Source organism: Bison bison, unplaced genomic scaffold, assembly GCF_000754665.1.
Source record: "Bison bison bison isolate TAMUID 2011002044 unplaced genomic scaffold, Bison_UMD1.0 scf7180017864471, whole genome shotgun sequence".
Taxonomy (NCBI): domain Eukaryota; kingdom Metazoa; phylum Chordata; class Mammalia; order Artiodactyla; family Bovidae; genus Bison; species Bison bison.
The window spans coordinates 7,201,184-7,219,513 of NW_011495032.1; the positions used below are offsets into that span (position 1 = coordinate 7,201,184).

General features: G+C 47.9%; 1 protein-coding gene across 8 annotated transcripts in view; it reads right to left on the reverse strand.

The window, feature by feature from the left end:
- The window catches only part of CLASP1 (cytoplasmic linker associated protein 1), a 275,326-nt gene that overhangs the window by 8,871 nt on the left and 248,125 nt on the right, over positions 1–18,330 (reverse strand). For all 8 annotated transcript variants that reach the window (XM_010860818.1, XM_010860819.1, XM_010860823.1 and 5 more), the window contains 4 exons: positions 17,526–17,716; positions 15,542–15,670; positions 6,206–6,412; positions 4,813–4,929 (listed from right to left, as the gene is read on the reverse strand). In XM_010860818.1, the coding sequence (XP_010859120.1) occupies positions 4,813–4,929; positions 6,206–6,412; positions 15,542–15,670; positions 17,526–17,716 (644 nt within the window). The remainder of the gene's footprint in view (positions 1–4,812; positions 4,930–6,205; positions 6,413–15,541; positions 15,671–17,525; positions 17,717–18,330) is intronic.

Sequence of the window (18,330 nt, forward strand, 5' to 3'; positions counted from 1 at the left end):
AAAGTGGTTTCTTGAGATGGAATCTACTCTTGGTGAAGATGCTGTGAAGACTGTTGAAATGACAACAAAGGATTTAGAATATTACATAAACTTAGTGGATTAAACAGAGGCAGGTTTGAGAAGATTGACTTCAATTTTTTCTACTGTGTATAAAATGCTATCAAACAGTATTGCTGCTACGGAGAAACTGTGAAAGCAGAGTCAATCGATTTGGCAAACTTCATTGTTGTCTTAAAATAAGACACAGCCACTACAACCTTCAGCAACCACCACCCTGATTAGTCGGCAGCCATCCACATAGAGGCCAGGTCCTCCACAAGCAAAACGATTATGACTCACTGAAAGCTCAGATGATGGCTAGCATTTCTGTTAAGATACTGATATTTTCAGACATAATGCTACTGAACTCTTAACAGACTACAGTATAGTACACATATAACTTTTATATACCTTGGGAAACCAAAAAATTTGTGCAATCTGCTTTACTGCAATACTTGCTTTATTTCAACTGTTTGGAACCAAATCCATACCATCTCTATGCCTGCACCTCAATATATCAAAAGCTATATATGAGAGACCCAAACAGTGAATATTATGCTTGATGGTAAAAGACTGACAACTTTAAGATGAGGAACAAGGCAGAGGATGCTTGCTTTCACCATTTCTATTAACACAGTAAGTTCCAGCCAGAACAATTAGGCAGGAAAAGGAAAGAAAGGCATTCACATTGGAAAGGAAGAAGCAAAATTATCTTTGTTCAAAGATGATACACAGTTGACCCTTGAGCAACACAGGTTTGAACTATGAAGATGCGCTTATACATGGATGTTGTTCAATACACACAGCACGACACAATCTGTGGTCAGCTGAAAAATCCCAGAGGCAGAATGACAGGTACAGGACTTGAGCACGTGCAGAGTTTGCTATCTGTGACAGGTTCTGAAACCCATCCCTGTGGGATACCAAGAGATGACTGTGATCTCATATGTATAAAATCTCAACAATTCCACAAAAAATTGTTAAGACTAATAAAGAAATTCAGCAAACTAGCAGACTACAAAATTAATGAGCAAAAATCAATTGCACTTCTGTACACTAAAAATGAAGCTAAGAAAAACAATTCCATTTACAATAGAATCAAAAAGAATAAAACACTTAGGAATTAACACAAGGAAGTGAAAGAACTGTACAAGAAAAACTACCAGATTTTATTGAAAGTAATTAAAAACACAAACAAAAAGACACTCCATGTACTATACAGTATGGTGACTATAGTAAGAATACTGTGTATGTGAAAGTCACTAACAGAGTAGATCTTAAAATCTGTCACCACAAGAAAAAAAAAAAATCGTGTAGCTATGTGTATGACAGCTGTTACCTAGACTTACTGGGTGATCATTTTGCAATATAAATAAATATCAAATAATTATGCTGTACATCCAAAACTAATACAATTTCATATGTTCATTTTTATCTCAATTAAAAATTAAAAACAACTCATTACATATAGAGGTTAAAAAAAGACATCCCATGTTCATGGGTTGGAAGACATTATGAGATCAAAACTACCCAAAGCTATCTATACATTCAATGGAATCCCTATCAAAATCCCAATGTGGTTTTCTGCAGAAACAGAAAGTCTTTTCAACAAACGGAACTGGGAAAGCTGAATATCCACACACAGAAGAATGAAGTTGGACTCTTATCTAATACCATATGCAAAAATTAACTCAAAATGGATCAGAGACCTCCATTAAAAGCTAAAACTATAAAATGATTAGAAGAAAACAAAGGGCAAAAACTTCACTATAGATTTGGCAATTGATTATTGAATATGACAGCAAAAGCATAGGCAAAAAAATAACAGACAAATTGGATTTCACTAAAATTAAAAAAAAGCTGTGCATCAAAGGTCAAGGGGTTAATATCCAGAATATAGACAGAACTTCTATTAATTCAACAATAACATCAACAACAACAAAACCAAGCAACATAATTTTAAAATGGGCAAAAGACTAGAATAAACATTTCTCTGATGAAGATATGCAACTGGCCAACAAGCATATGAAAAGACGCTCAACATCACGGATCATTAGGGAAATGCAAAGCAAAACTACAGTGAAATGCTGCCTCACACAGCCATGAGGATGGCTACCAAAGAAAAGAGAAGATAACAAGTGGATGTGGAGAAACTAAAACCCTGTGCACTGTCGGTGGGAATCTAAGATGGTGCAGCTGGCAGTTATCATATGATCCTGCAGTTCTACTAAAAAACCCAAAAGAATTAACAGGGGGTCTCAAAGGACATCTGTACCCCCATGTTCACAAAAGCCAGAGCACGGAAACAATCCACAAGGCCATTACCAAGGAATAGGCGAGCAACATGCTATTATGTACATTCAGCAGACTATATTCAGCCTTAAAATGAAAGGAGATTCTGATACCTGCTACAACATGGATGAGCCTAGAGAACATTATCCTCAGTGAAATAAACCAGTCACAAATAGACAAACACTGTAGGATTCCACTTATAAGTATTCACACCAAAGAAAGTAGAGTGGTGGTTGACGGACTGGGGACCTGGGGGATATTATTTAATGGATTTCAGTTTTCCAAGATGAAAAGTGCTCTGGAGATGGATGGTGGGGATGAATATGAATAATATGAATGTACTTGGCGTCTGTGAACTGCACACTAACACATGGTTAAGATAGTAAATTTCACATTACATATATTTTACCAAGAGAGAGAATGGAAAGGAAAGGTTGCTCATAGTCATACAGCTAGTAAGTGGGAGGCAGAGACCAGAAGGCAGGTTTTCTGATCCTAAAGCTAGTATTGCTGCCATGGCAATGGGACACTTCCAAGATACACCTCACAAGTCCCCCCACTCCAACCTTGCATCAGGCCTTCCTCTACAGAACCTGATATCACTTATCAACTTCATTTAAGTAGTAGTAGAAGGGGTTCTGACAGGCCTGGTGACAGAAACAGGAAGCCACAGCTTGACCGTTTCTAACTTAGCACCACATGCCGTCAGCTACCCATTCTGGGGGTGTGGGTGGGAGGGGGGTGTTTGTTTGTTTTAGGAGATGTGCATTAGAGTCTTACAAAGTTCCTGTTAACACATCGGAACTATCTCATATAAAAACTGGAATGACTGGAAGCACTGTGCTGCCATAGCGGACAGGTGTCAGGTCAGCCTCCCTCAGCACTCCGAGCTGACTAATGTCATCAGTGGGGAGGTGGGAACACTGGCTCTGATCAGGACTGAGCTCCAGACCCTACGCCACCATTCCAAGGGGCAGCAGGTCAACCACAGGACAGGGGTGAGAAGACACCTCCATTTTCTCAGCCCCTTGTTAGTGGGGTCAAGCGAGATGACAGCTCCCTTACTCCTGAGAGTAGAAAGTACCAGAAAACTGAGATCTGGAAAACATTATTTTTGGATGAATTTTCCTTTTTACAAATCTAATTCCCTTTATGAAGACTGTCTGTGAGGGCCCCACTGCTGCTACGCAACAGCCATGGATCCCTGATGGCAGCAGCAGAGGCAGGTGCTCCTGGCCCGTACACTGCTGGGCACTCTCGGCTCATCGTTCTGCAAGCTGTGGTCAGGAAGGGCTGGGCAAGCACCTCTGCAGGGGCAGTGATGGGAAGAACACGGGAAATGGATCCAGGTGAAGCAGCCCCCACCACACCTGCTCTGCTCAGACCTTCCAGCCCAGTTGCTGATATATCTTCTTCTGGACCAGTGGTTCTCTGCCAAGGCTGACTCTGTCCCAAAGGGACACCTGACCAGGTGTGGGGACATCAGCTGAGGGTGGGGTGTGCTCCTGGGACCTCAGGGATGGTGCCCCCACCACGAAGTGCCCCGAAATGTTGGCAGCACTGAGAGTGTGAGCCCTGCTCTGGACAAAGGCGGGAGAGCCAGCTCTGCCCAGAACTCAGTGAGTGGAGATGCTCACCAACTGTGCCAAAGGAACAGGCCTACTTGAAAAGCCACGAGGCTTCACCTGCTGCTTCCTTCTTTGCTAAGGAGGAAGGCCAGATATTTCAGGCTCCGTGCTTTTGTATTCATACCCGTGCCTGGGCCCTCTGTAACTTTACGGTGACACATTTTCCCCAGGCAGTCCCCGAGGCAGGTGCCTCACCACGGCCCAACTCCTGGCCCCACGGCCTGAGATCAAGGGTGGCTATCCTCTCTCCGCATCGGATTCATCAGATTTGAGCTTATTTTTAAACCAGCAAGCACTCTAGACACTCTCATCTTCCATGAGCCAACAGTCCCTTTGTCTCATTTTGTGCCCGATTCTAGAAGGAACAAGAGGAAGTATGACCACCACGGGCCCTCAGGTGGGTCACCTGCAGAATCAGCGTCCTCACCCTGCAGAGATGCCATCACGAACACAGGACGCGCTGGGCACACAGTGAGAGGCAGCCATCATTACACTGACCCACAGGACCCAAAGCCCACCCAGACAGGCGTGAAGCCAGCAGGCAAATGTCCTTAGTGTTTCAGAGACAGAAAACAAGCTGGTTTCGAAACAAAGTCATCTTCCTTTTGGGGATAAATTAGAAGTTCAAAACTATCCTGTTAAAAATAGGAGTGACAAGAGACTGTGTCGTACCTAGGTGACTTCACTACACAGTTGTTCACTCTGTCTTTAGAGACGCGACCCTGGACAGTAAGGCCCAGCTAGCTCACACACGCTGAGCAAGTTTGTCTGGAGCCCAGAACTGCAGGGCAGTGGGTCTGGGACACGCTGGTAGGCCCAGGTGCACGACCCACCCGTGTAACACTATACATACCTTGCTCCCCGTAAGCTGTGCCAGGTGAGGTTTCAACTCTTCTCCGATTACGGAATAAATTGCCACTAAGCAAAACACGCTGGCCTTGCGCACGCTGCTCTCGGTGTTGTCGTAACCCTACAACCAGAGGGACATAGAGAGGAAAGCGAGATCAAAGCTTTGCCTGACTGACAGTATTTCATCAATGTTTCCACACTCTCACACTTCAACCTCAGCCTTGCTGGGAGCGGTCTGAATGCCCCAGAGCTCTGCCGATGAATCTCGAGAGCTCTTGCCCCAAAGAGGCCACATGCAATAGTGTCAAGAGTGAGCTGGTTTTGGGGTGGGAGGCAGGAGGCTGGCGAACTGGTCTCCTCCACACAGAACGATGCTGTATCATGAGCTGCCAAAAAATGTTGGCAGCACCAGCCAAGAAACGTTGTGAGAGAACACAGTGAAAAAAGGAAATTAAGGGGGAAAGTAAGTGGCTTCTCCTCACCATGGTAAAGCAAATCTCACATGTGCAAATCTCTTTAAAGAAATGAGAACTAGGTCACTCACTCTGTGGATAAAACTCTCCACTGTCCATGGATCGTTCTGCAGTGAGACGGACCTCCACATCCCTCTCCAGCTGGACCACAACCTGCCTCCTACCTCCCCAAACCCAGATGGGACTGTCTGCTTTTCTCCAAGCAGCCTTTGGGACCTTTCAGACTTTGCGCCTTTCCCTCTGCCTGGAATAATCCAGTCCTCGGCTGTGTGTGTTTAAATTCCTGAGCCCAGTGCTCAGCAAACAGCAGCGTTTATTAAGTGTAAAGCTAATGTCTGTCTACTTTCTCCACTGAAATCTCTCTCTAGGGCCCAAGTCTAAACCACCTCTTCTCTGAGCCCTTAAACCTAGAGATCAGCCTCCACCCAGATCTCAGAACCACCCACATCCACCCCAGTAACTTAGCACGCAGCACCGGCCCTGACCTGCAGCTGTTGGTACGGGAGTACCAAGTCCCAGAGAGGGCTGTCAACGACTTGAGGTAGGATCCCAACAGAAGGCGGCACCTTGCCTTCCAGAGTCTATTTAACTCAATGCCTCACACTTACAAGGGTTTCAATTACTATTTGTTGGACAGATTAGGACAAGAACCACTGTTTGATGTTGGGTTCCACGGCTCACCCTGCCCAGGGCTGTGCCCATCAGCCGTGCAGTAAGTAATGAACAACAAAGAAAGATCAAAACATGTTCACAGTAAACAGAAAGTTCATTCTGTAGGCCACAGATCTGGGCCGCCCAGAACTTCCTCTGCATTCAGGAAGGGTGGCCCAGAAGAGACAGACAAGATGCCGAGGGTCCCGCAGGGCGTGGCCCACCCCGCCCGCCCCTGTGTGCTGAGTGGCCAGGCCGCCACGAGGGGCCCACCTGCAGCAGGCCTGGGATGATGTCTGCGAGGAGCTGCAGCAAGGACTCCTTGGCGATCCTCTCAACAACTTTGGTCTGCATCTTGATGGCGGCCAGGTTGATGGGGTAGTCAGCTGTCTGGACGATGGGGCACAGCACTTTGATGCACTGCTCTGGGTGGATGGAACTGGCCAGCGTGGATGCGGCCTCCTCGGCAGCCCTCACCACCTGAAACATGCCCCCATGTGAGTGAGCTCCACACCGCAACACACGTTTCAAAGGCCAAGCGACAGGCACATAGCGCCTAGTACTGGAAACCCCCCGCCACCACCCCTACCCCTGGCTATGCTTTCACGCCAACAGAGTCAACCGGAGGAGCAGTTGCAAAGAGGTAACCTTGCTCTAAAAGAGTCATATTCTGTGCTCCAGCTCATAAGATCCTTAGAAACTTTATAGCCTTGGTAATTTTTTCCTACTATCCTTCCCCAACCTGTGTGCATTCGTGTGTTCACGCATTCCGGGGTGGCAGCGGCCGAGCTGAGCACAGGCCTCAGAGGCAAAGGTGGTGCTGGGCAAGATGGGTGGTCGGCGCTGAGGGGCTGCATGAGGATGCAAAGGTTCAGGAGGCAGCAGGCGAGGCCACAGAAGCAGGCGGGGTCCCAAGGGCGGGGTCTGCTACCTTGCAGCTGGCCAGGAGCAGATGGAAGGAAGTGGGGCGAGCCGGAGCCCTGCCAGCCACTTGAGTGCCCAGTCTGCTCCCTTCACTTTTTCTCACTGGTGCTCACCTATGTGCGCCACTTGACCGGCAGGATGCACTCACCTCAACAGAGCCCCCAGGTGCACCCTGACCACTGCACTTACATGCTCTGATGACACTGTCTCCCCGACTAGACTAAGGGCTCCTTGGAGGTCAGTTCCCATCTCAGCCATCTTCTATCCCCCATGCCCAACAGTGTCCATTATGCACTAAGTGCTTAATAAATGTTTGTCCAACTCGTTTTCCCACAGCGCACGCACGTGTGTGTGTGTGTATGTGTGTAAATGTTCACCACTGGCATAGTCAGCTCCAGGGCATGCCTCGCTGATCTGCATTTACATGTTTCAATGGAGGAGCTGGCCCAGAAAATGAGGAGGAAGTCAAGACCTCTCCAGAGGACCAAGTTGGGCTTTGGAGAAATCAACTGTACAAGGCCCAGAAGGTCCATTCTGGGTGACACAACGAAAGGGGAACAGATCTGTCCTTTGGAAAACAGACTTGAGTTCAGGTTAGTTTTTGCCGTGATCGGTTTGTTTGGAGAACAACAGCATATCATTAGAAGGGCCCCATCATGCAGCAATCACTAGATGAAGTGCTCTTCTTCTTCCTCAGCTCATGTGTGTCCTGAGGACTGTGGTCCGTCCACAGCATACTTGGGAAAGCCAAGCGTCTGGCCTGTGATACACAGCTAGGCAGATAGTGGAAGAGGGGTCCATCCCTTCTCTAACCTGGCCCTGCAGTGGAACACCAATGCCCTTCAACTGTAAGAAATCACTGTTCATAGGTGTCACAACATACTGGTCAGAAAACTGAGTAATACTAACTGATGAAATCTGAGGTCTTAGTTTTTAAACATGGGGGGAAAAAAATGAAAGGGTCAGAAAATACTGGATGATTTCATTGATAATATCCCAAACTGGAAAACACTAATGTCGAGCAATTTAGGAGGCCACTAAGAAGTAGAGATAGCTGGGCGGCAGGAGAGAGAGACTGGGAATGGAGTCCTGGCAGCTTCACTTAAGTCCTGACAGGAGTAAAGCAGAAACCTCCCGGCGCACCTCAGGGTTGCAAAGGGCACTGACCAGACAGGGAGATAAACGGCCAGGTTCGCAGTGAGGCTCTCTCGTGAGGGTTTCCTCCTCCCCACCAACCTTTCCAAGCTTCACTCTCATCCAGATCACAGGAGTTAACCTGCAGGGAGCTGCTGGTAAACAGACCAGCTCGGGTATGTGGAGCTGAAACCTGAACCCAAGGAGAACTTCCTCTGATAAAACTCCAGGAATTCTTGAAGTTGCTTGCAGGAAGCATTTAATCAAACCTAGGTTTTCTGAAAATGCCTGAAGAGAAAATGCCAGAAGCTGCACTTCAAGGTCCGTCTGAGGCCCCTCTTTCACTGAGGCTGGAGCAAGTTTCCCAAGGCAGACGCTGTTTTTGGCACAGGGGTTGGTGCTCTTGACTTCCCTCTACATGCCAAGCTCCCGGCTGCTGGCTGGCTGCCTGACTCACGGTGAACTTTAAGTTTCACCCCTGTGGTCTATGTAACATAAGAAGCAAAGATTATAAATGTAAGCAAACAGAAAGCAAAGTAAACACAGGCAACAGAGAGAAAGGAGGATAGTACTCTTCGGTAGACACGGAGGCCAGAAGGGGCAAAGATGAGTTCTCAGAGAGGGTGAAGATGATGAGAGAGAGTGGGGTCAGGCAGACTTCTGGGTCATTACCAACCCTAAGTGACCAAAACGGTTCCAATTCTGCTGATTTTTTTGCAGTTTGGTAGAAACACAGGAATTCTTTTTTTTCAAAGTCAGTGAATTAACAGTGTCTACCTCGGAAAAGCATAATTTCCTTATCTAACTTTTTTTAAAATGAGATCATTACTCAGAATATTGATGAATGTTTGCTTAAAGATAAGGTTTCTTTGAGAGCACAGAACCTGTCACGATTTGAACTGCATGCTTTAAGTTCGCAAAGACTGACTGCACTCTGTTACAGGCACGCCAGTGTAACTGGCTAACATAAACAAGCAAGCAAATGTTCAGAAATGACGACAAGCAGGTACACTTAATTAGTAGTAGTACTTTAGTCACTAAGTCGTATCCGACTCTTGCGACCCCATGGACAGAGAAGCCTGGTTCCTCTGTCCATGGGATTCTCCAGGCAAGAATACTGGAGTGCGTTGCCATTTCCTTCTCCAAAGTACACCTAGTTCAGTCCCAATCATTTAAAAGCTAAGTGAGACGCTGGCGCCACCTTCTGGGGAAAGCCGGGAAGACCTCACAAAACAGGGAAGATGATGGGGATGTGTGCCCACCGTGATGGGGAGGCTGTCTCTCTGGTGAGATGGTCACCGCCAGGGACCAGTCCCCGTCTGTCAGGCCTGGCCCCAGAGGGAGGGAGGGAAGGAAAAAGCTTCAGGGTCCAAGTTCGGGGACCCAGCTCTGTCACCAATGAGTGAGGTGAACCTGAGGGATGCTTCTTATACTGTCTGGACCTGTTTCCCTCATAAGTAAAATGAAGTGGGGGGGACCTGAATCAAGTATGCTGATATCAGTTTGGATGGTGACACTTTATCTCCCTACCCTACCTAGTGAGTATTTTCTCTTGAAAATACACATGCACGATTTCAAAAGGCAGAGTCTGCATGAAACGGTCTCTAACCACACAGCCATCACACTCTCCTCTCCAGGGGCAGATTGAGGGCAACACTGTCTCAAGTGTGGTAAGGCTCTGAGGTGGAGACTTACTCTGTCCCACCTCAAGGGGTGGAATCACAGCCAACAGGGAACAAAGCTGTGGAGTCAGAGGGGCTGGACGCCCAGGAGGTGGCCATGTCTGTTGCCCTGGAGGATGCCAGGAACGCTGGGCTGGCTGGTCCCTAGAGGAGTCAAGGAGGCTGAAGATGGGCAGCACACAGAAGGCTCCTCTGTGTCTCCCAAAACCCATCAATTCCTGGTATTTCCTGGCCTCAAATGCAGGAGTGTGATGGACACTCCAGAGTGGACACCAAGAGATTCAGCCAATATGGGAGCCCAGTTGGGAGCCCAATAACACAGCCCACAGTTAATTCACCCAAATTTCAATACCCTTCTGACATGTACTTCAAGAAATGCAGCAATTTCTGGTTTACATAAAACAGGAAAACCCCAATTCTATTCAGAACCGGTCTATCTACTTCAGAGGAAGAGGATTAAAAGGACCGCGTCTGCAGTTTTGAACAGCGTTAGCCTCCTCACTCCCTTGACATGAATGTCAGTCCTACAAGGGGCAGGCGTCCTGTAGCCCCAGTTCACCTTGAGTGCCAGCACTTCTGATGTTCAGGGAGCTGAGACCCATCCCCAGCTACTCAGCTAACCAACTGGTCAACGTAGAATGAGGACCTGAGTCTCCAGACCCCAAGGCTCTGATGTTAAACAGATCTTTCATCATCATCCTTCCACCTTTATTTGCCCTACACCAAACCACTTGACTGCTTTCTCCAGACAAGTTCTCTCTCAGTAAGACACTCTTTCTGAGGCTATGGAAGTAAAGGGCAGGTGTCACATCTGGTTCCTCGGAGGTAGATGCACCAGAGAGGAGGGGCCGTGTCTCCTTGCCCTGAGTAACTGTGGGGCAGCAGCTGCCGTCTCTCAGGGCTGGACACTGTGCCTGGCATGTCCCGGCCACCCCTGGGGCCATTTTGGTCCAGCAGACCCAGCCCAGACATGTCCTCCCGGCCCAAGGCCCGCACTCAGGCTCGCTGCTTGACTCTCTGCTGTCAGCGCTCTCCCTGGGCGCCCCTCCCAGTCCACCCCAAACTCCCAGTGCACTTCTCTCTGGACCCCTGGTGGAGTCCTTTGCTCTAACCTGAACTAAACCATAAGTTCCTTTAAGTCTAAAACACTCCCCAACCCCCCTCCCCTGTGCCTCCAATAATAAAACATTTACTAGAGTTTGTGCTGTGAGTGTCAGACTGGCTCAGCAACTTTGACCTTTTAAACGACTATATAGGTTTCTGGTTTTGTCTTTTTGTTACAAGGCTACAAGTTACAAAGGAAATAGGGCTTCTGGCCACATGCCAAGATTGGGCCCAAAGAAAACTGGAGATTTGGAATCTAGGAAGGTTTAGGCTTGTTATTCAATAGCAGCCTCTATTATCTTGAGGCCAGATGACACGCAGATAACCATGCAGTCCACTCCCTGGGCTAACAGATTAGGAAAACCAAGGTCCAGAGAGGTGAAGTAATCTCTCCACACTCACACAATGCACTGTTCGCCAGAACCCACTGACACGTGGCTGCTGCCCCAAGAAGCTTCTAAACGCCATTCCAGAGCCAAGGATCTGGTACCATGGTCAGAGTGATTTTGACTGGGATTTGAAGCAGAACATCAGCTCATCTTTCAAGTGTTTTCTCTCACACACCATTGCTTTGTGCAGGCCTATTTGCCAAGAGGTCCTGAAAAGTTCCATTTTAAAAATGTCATCTGGTTTAGTTTTTTTAATTCTCTGCAAACTTAAAATATTAAATTAACTAGAAATGATTTCAAAATAAAACCCCAGGAGACATAACAGTGGTTGTTTTATATTATATTTAAGAATCAAACTTCCCCAAAGAAGCCAAACCACCTGAGGCTGGATTCTGATGCCTTAAGCACCAAGACTTCTGTGGGGCAAACGATCTGGTGACCCCACAATGAGGCTGATATTTTTCTCTTTTAACAGGCAAATGTAATTGAATGTTCACTACCATGGCTGAGGTCAGTGAAAGCAAAGCCTAATGGTCAAGGTATATTGTGTTGGCCAATATTATGGCCCGAAAGAATATTTTCTTTTTTTTTTTAATATAAATTTATTTATTTTAATTGGAGGGTAATTACTTTACAATATTGTAGTGGTTTTGCCATACATCAATATGAATTCTCCAAGGGTGTACACGTGTTCCCCATCCTGAACCCCCCTCCCACCTCCCTCCCCATACCATCCCTCTGGGTCATCCCAGTGCACCAGCCCCGAGCATACTGTATCCTGCATCGAACCTGGACTGGCGATTCGTTTCACATATGATATGATACATGTTTCAATGCCATTCTCCCAAATCATCCCACCCTCGCCCTCTCCCACAGAGTCCAAAAGACTGTTCTATACATCTGTGTCTCTTTTGCTGTCTCGCATACAGGGTTATCGTTACCATCTTTCTAAATTCCATATATATACGTATACTGTATTGGGGTTTTTCTTTCTGGCTTACTTCACTCTGTATAATAGGCTCCAGTTTCATTCACCTCATTAGAACTGATTTCAAAAGAATATTTTCAAAGAAACAGAGTTGATGCTTCTCTAAAGTTCAAACAGAACACTGACCGAGGACCTCCACACTCTGGCTACCGTGTGTAAGCCATGGTGCCTGGGAGCAACGGCTATCTTACATTAAATGTGTATAAAATGATTAATAATTTGTACATCATCTGTCTGCCTCTGAGACGACAGAGACGTCTGAAGACAGCTTTATGAAGCAAAGTCTGTACAGCGTTTGACAGTGTTAAGACATGAGCTTTCAGGTCCCCTATCTGATTCTGCGGCAGCCATACTACACAATGGGGACCAAACAGACAGCAAGGCTGGAGGCCGGATGCTGGATGGAAAACCCAGCTTTCCATCTCTATATTCGTGCTCCCACTGACCCCAGAACCGCATTCATAGTATCAATGCTCATACCAGATCTAAATCCTCTCTTAATCATTGATGGACAGACTCGGTACCAGCCCTAAGAGATGGATTACAAGTTCTAAGATAAGAAGCACTGAAGTTAAAGTTTTTTTTTTGAGAAACAGAGAGTGGGCATAGGATCTTAAAAAGGTCGCTATCAAGGCCTTCGCCCGTAGATGTTTGCTAAAAGCTAACACTACTGTAAACCACAGCAACTTCATTAATCAGCAGTTGAAACGCAACAGCAAATTTTATTTACTAAAAAGATAAAAACACAGAGTTAGATAATTTAAGAAATCTATGTATTCAAATAGGGAATATGAAAACATACTTAACCTGATAGACACCAACTTTTTAAACAAAAACTCTAAATCGGTCCCCAAATCCTCTATCTTGCTTATTGTAAAATGTCTATGTTAGCTTAGGATGAGTCATGATGAGACAGATTTAGCCCCTGGCATGTTTCAGTGATAGTGTTTTGCACACATAGCTCCTGCTAAAGACCCTGAGAACACAGCCCTCAGCTTATGGGAAAAAAGCAAGACAACTTAGCAGCCCTGCTTTAAGCATCTTCCCTAAAGGCTGTATGACATGTTTCAACCTATTAGAAACCATATTTCAAGAAGTCCTTCATTGCTACAGGCCCACGGCTGGAACTAGTGTGCATCATGCCAGGGCCTGCCACAGCAGCCAAGGGAGGACATATTTGGTGACAAGGTCTCTCACAGCAGCTCCTTGTTAACCTGCCAGTCCATCTCCTTCATCTCCTGTGAACACAAAACTAGCTTCTTATGGAGGAGTTTCCAGGAGCTATGGCCCAGGATGAGCACACTTTGGAAGCGCCAACTGGACAGGAAGAAACTCGGGCTCTGTCTGACTAGTAACTGGGTCTAGAAACACCTTGGATCCTTTCCAATAAATATGAGAATGATGTCTGAATAAATGTTTGAATATACTGGTGAGAAAATATAATAACTAGAGACACACTGTATGTGATGTTAATTTCATATGCCAACAGAAACACACAGGTGCCCAAGTTAGGAGTTTCTGGCAAAGTGACAGAGTGGAGTTTCATAAGGGAAAAGACGTGGGCAGCAAGTCAAGGTGAGTCTGCAGGTATGCAAAGCAGGGAGGCCCGCCAGCAACGGCACTCCTTTCAGGACACAATGTTTCCTCCACCTGCCTTATCAGGAAATCAGTGACAGCTGCGTGGAGACCCTGGGTCACAAGAATTCCCCACAACCAAGTGCTGCTAGATTTGCTTCAGGCAGCAGGTATTTTCTGCTTGTGTCCCTTAGGCAACCTAAAGGACTTCACAGCTGAGAACCTTCTCTCCTCTACCTCTTGTCTTGCAGGGGAAAAAAACAAGAACCCCTCATGCAATCAGTAATGTATGCTTGTCAGAGTCCACTGTCCAGGTTCTGAAGGTTAACATCAGGGCAGCCACTGTGAAGACAAACATCTCCCAAGCAGATGGCCAGTGGCTGCCACACAGGGCAGAAGGGCTGCCACACAAGGCTTCACCTTAATGCCACATTCTCAGTTATGTCTCCCCGCTGAAAACAACTGATATCATATGCATGTAAGAGATCATCCATTTTATTTCATTTTTTGATCATGTATTCTCATTAAGGAGAGGCCATTATGGTTTAAAACAAAAGTCAGCATGGGCCTGTTTGCCCCTTACAAGACACAAGGCCTAGTTTGCATCTTGGTTCTGCCAAAAGCTGACACGTGTGCATCACCTGACAAAGGACGGGAACTCCTGGAACCTCTTCCTCACCTGGGAACACTTCTGTTGACCACTGTCAGCTTATCTGGTCCTTGACAATTATGTTGACTGCCAGCAGCTAATCTGGTCTTTACATTGTTTCAAAAGAGTTATTTTAAGTGCAAAGTGTTTTGTTCAAATGTGAGTGATGATGATCACCATCAGGCCACTGAGCCAGACATTAGAAGTATACGTTAGGGGTTTGCACACACACCTATCGCTTATACCCCTGTGTTTTGCTAGGACTGCTGGGTGGAGACATGCCTGGACAGAGCAGCAGCCTCAGCCTCGCTGAGCCTGCAGTCGGGCGGGAATCTGAGGAGGCCAGACCGTCTGTGTTCAGAAGCAGTCACGTAACTGCTGAACAGAAAAAACACCACAATTTAGGGTCTGATTCTTGCTGTGAATATAAGAACTGTTCTAATCACAATTCCTTTAATCCATGACTGTGCTCACGAGAGTCACACAGGAGCCAAGACTGAACTGACCACGTGGTTTATGTCTCACTTAGGGGTCAAACCCATTATCTATCACATCAAGTTTCGTAAACCTCTAAATAAAACGGTTGCTGTCCATAGTGAACTTTACTGGAAGGGTGGCACTGAAATCATTTTCTTTTAGGACAGCTCCACCCACCTCCCCACTCTCTGGTGGCCTCTCGATACTCAAAGGACTGGGAGTAACAGATACCGGGACAGTTCAACAAGTGACTGGACAATGCGTGGTCTGTCCACCATCTACACACAAGTCCGAGCCCAGAAACACGTGTTCTGAGACAGGCCTGAGGAGCGGGAACCCCAGCAGAGTGAGTTTCTCACATCCAGGAGTTGGTGGAGCAGGCAGAGCTGCTACCAGGTCCCAGAGCCTGCAGAGTGGAGCGCATTGCCAGGGGAGGGGGGACACCCACACGTGCCAGTCTCGCCTAACTCCCCTGGGGACAACATGTGATGACAGCTACCAAGGAAAGCGGGGCTTTGAGTTGAGAGGCTGGCCGAGGGCATCCCTGGTCCTGACTGCAGGGGGAGGGCGCGGCGCGCTGGACAGCAGATGAGAGCCCAGCTGGGGGAACCTGCAGGTGCACTGGCTCTCCACCGCAGCTCAGACATCAGGACGGACGCAGGGGTGTGCACCCTGGACCCGGCTCACCTCCTTGTGGGAGTCTTTGTGGGCTTCCAGTGTCTTCATGATCGTCAGCTCCGCGTAGTTTTTAAACCTTGCTGGCTGGTTTCTCAGGATTTCCCGCAACACTCTGAGAGCCAATGCTCGGATGGAATGCTGGGGCGAGAGGAAAGAAGACATGAGCAAACAGCTCCGGCGCCTCCCTGCACACACGGTCAGCAGGGCCGGACACCAGGTCCCAGGCCTGGGCTTTCTTGGCACCTGCAGGCACTGCGATACGTATTCCAGGCTGAATGCAAACAGGGTCCCCAGACAGCCAGCTCCATGAGGACAGGTGTGGTGCCTCTGGGGACATCCTGGGACCCAGCACCTAAGAGAGACCCCAGGACGGCTTCCCACATAAGCCAAATTAGGCCCGCATGAGGATGATTAAGTTCATATCAATCTCCCAGGGTTTTTCAGGGTTTCTGAGAGTTAGGTACATATTTGTAAAATACATAAAAGAACAGATGAAGAGGACCTACACATCTCATCAACCTGCCCTGGCAGACAGTGGACTTTCCTACCAGAACAGTGGAGATCTGTCGATACTCCTGACCTTTGAGGTGAGCAGGTCATGGGGGAGGGGAACCTGTGCAGAGCTGCTTAAAGCTCGAGTCATGCGTCTGGAGGAAAGCCATTCCAAACAGACGCCTAATCTCAACAAAAGAGGATGGAGTTTACACCAAATAGAGCCAAACGGTACATCCTGATTCCCTGTCACTCACCTGTACAAGCCACACGCTCACACACCATCCCCTGCCCTTTCCCTGACATTGCCGCTCTCCCGACAAAGCCCAACCAGTACAAGGACTCCAGGAGCCAATACGTACTTTGTTTTAAGAAAAACGAAGACAGATCTTTCATCACCGTCCTTCCACCTTTATTCGCCCTACGCCAAACCACTCAATCTAAGCAGCAGAGAGCCAGTGGAGTCATTATGACATTCACCAGCCTATGCTCACCTGCCTTCCATTAAAGTCACCATCAATGTGACCCCGGCACGACCTCGACCCTCGGCCATGGCCAACTTCCTCGAAATCTGCCTGGTCCTGTCCCTGAGCTGCTCACCACACTTACTGCACTTGTGTTTCTGCTGGCCTACACGAAGCCCAGAGCACAGAGATCGATTCTTACTTCTAGAGGTTAATTCAGGGAAGTCTCAACAGTCATTCCTGCTGCCACACAAGAGAGCAGCCACACTGGGTCAGGGTGGGTGGAGGGGAGGTGGCCTCTGATCAGGGTGCTCACCCCTGGAAGGGTCATCTAAGAGGTACCACATGCAGATGACGAACCAGGCCGGGTGCAAACACCTAGTTCGTCATGTTCAAATGTCACAGTGTGGAGAAGGCTTTCTATTTTAAAAATAACAATGGAGGGTAACAGAAAATAGTTATAATCTCTGCTTTTGGAATCTGTTGCTGGAACCACTAACACATGCAACGGTGAACCAAGAGGGAGCCCCAGGGAAGGCAGCATTTAGTGGGTCTTCCAAAAACAAACGTCTCATTTCTCAACTGCATAGAACCATAAAGAAAACCCCTAAGAAAAAAATCCCATTATTAAAAAAAAAAAAACAACTCCACATTCTACATTAACAAAGTCTTAAGACATTTTGTGAAAGTGACCTGAAGCAGGAACAAGTTTCCCTCAACGACTACAAACCCTATTACAGAAAACCCCACATTGAAGCCAGGACAGGGCTTGTCTCCAGTAAGAACACCACCTTACTAACCGAGGCTCAGAAAACCTGAGAACTGTCTGGGTGTCAACAGGAAGCATAGCACAGAGAGTGGAGAGGAGCCAGGGCCCTGGGATGAGAGGCGTGGCACAGAGAGTGGAGGGGAGCCGGGGCCCCGGGACGGAAGGCATGGCACAGAGTGGAGGGGAGCCGGGGCCCCAGGACGGGAAGCGTGGCACAGAGTGGAGGGGAGCCGTGGCTCCAGGACAGACAGGAAGGCGGGCAGCTCACATCCTTGTCCCCGAGTGTCTCGAGCAGCAACAGCAGGATGGTCTTGAAGTGCTCCTCCCAGACGCCCAGGCTGTCCTCACGCGTGATCTTGAGCAACTCCAGCAATGCGCCCTTCCGCTCCTCCACCCGCTCGTTGTGGTTGGACAGCTCCTTCAGGAGGTCTGCCACCAGGTCCGAGTGGTCAATGGGCACTTGGGGGACACAAGACAGATGCTCAGCCCTGTTAACAGGACCCCGCCCTGCTCTCCAGCCTCTGGGAGGTCCCCACTGGCCCACACCACGCCCTGTGGCACTGGCCTCACTCTACACCCTCAGCAGGTACCCTCACCAGCTCAATGGTGAAAACAGACGTGAAAAGAGGCATCTAGGACGCAGGGACCAACGGGCAGTGCCTCTCTCTACTCGGCCTGACTTTTTTACCCTCCTATTTCAGACAAACAGGAAAAACCCCCCAAAACCCCTCCTGGACTGTCTTCTTCCCAGCTCTACTCCCTGCACCTGGCCTCAGCCAGTCTCCAGCAGGGACACCCTCACTACCCTCAGAGCCCCTTAGCACAGTTTCCTCAAGGCCCTCCATCACCACATCTGATTCGTCAATATTCATTCCCTGCTTCAGTGTCCAGAGCGTAAACACACGTGGATCACAGCGTCCAGGCAACCCACAGACTAGCTATTCACAGACCGCAAGGTCTGCCGACATCATGCAGTGTAACGCCTGTCGGGACTTGACCATGGTCTGTACAGCAAAGGAACATATCCTTTCTCTTTACATGTTTTTTTAAGAGACCTCAATACACTTAAATAC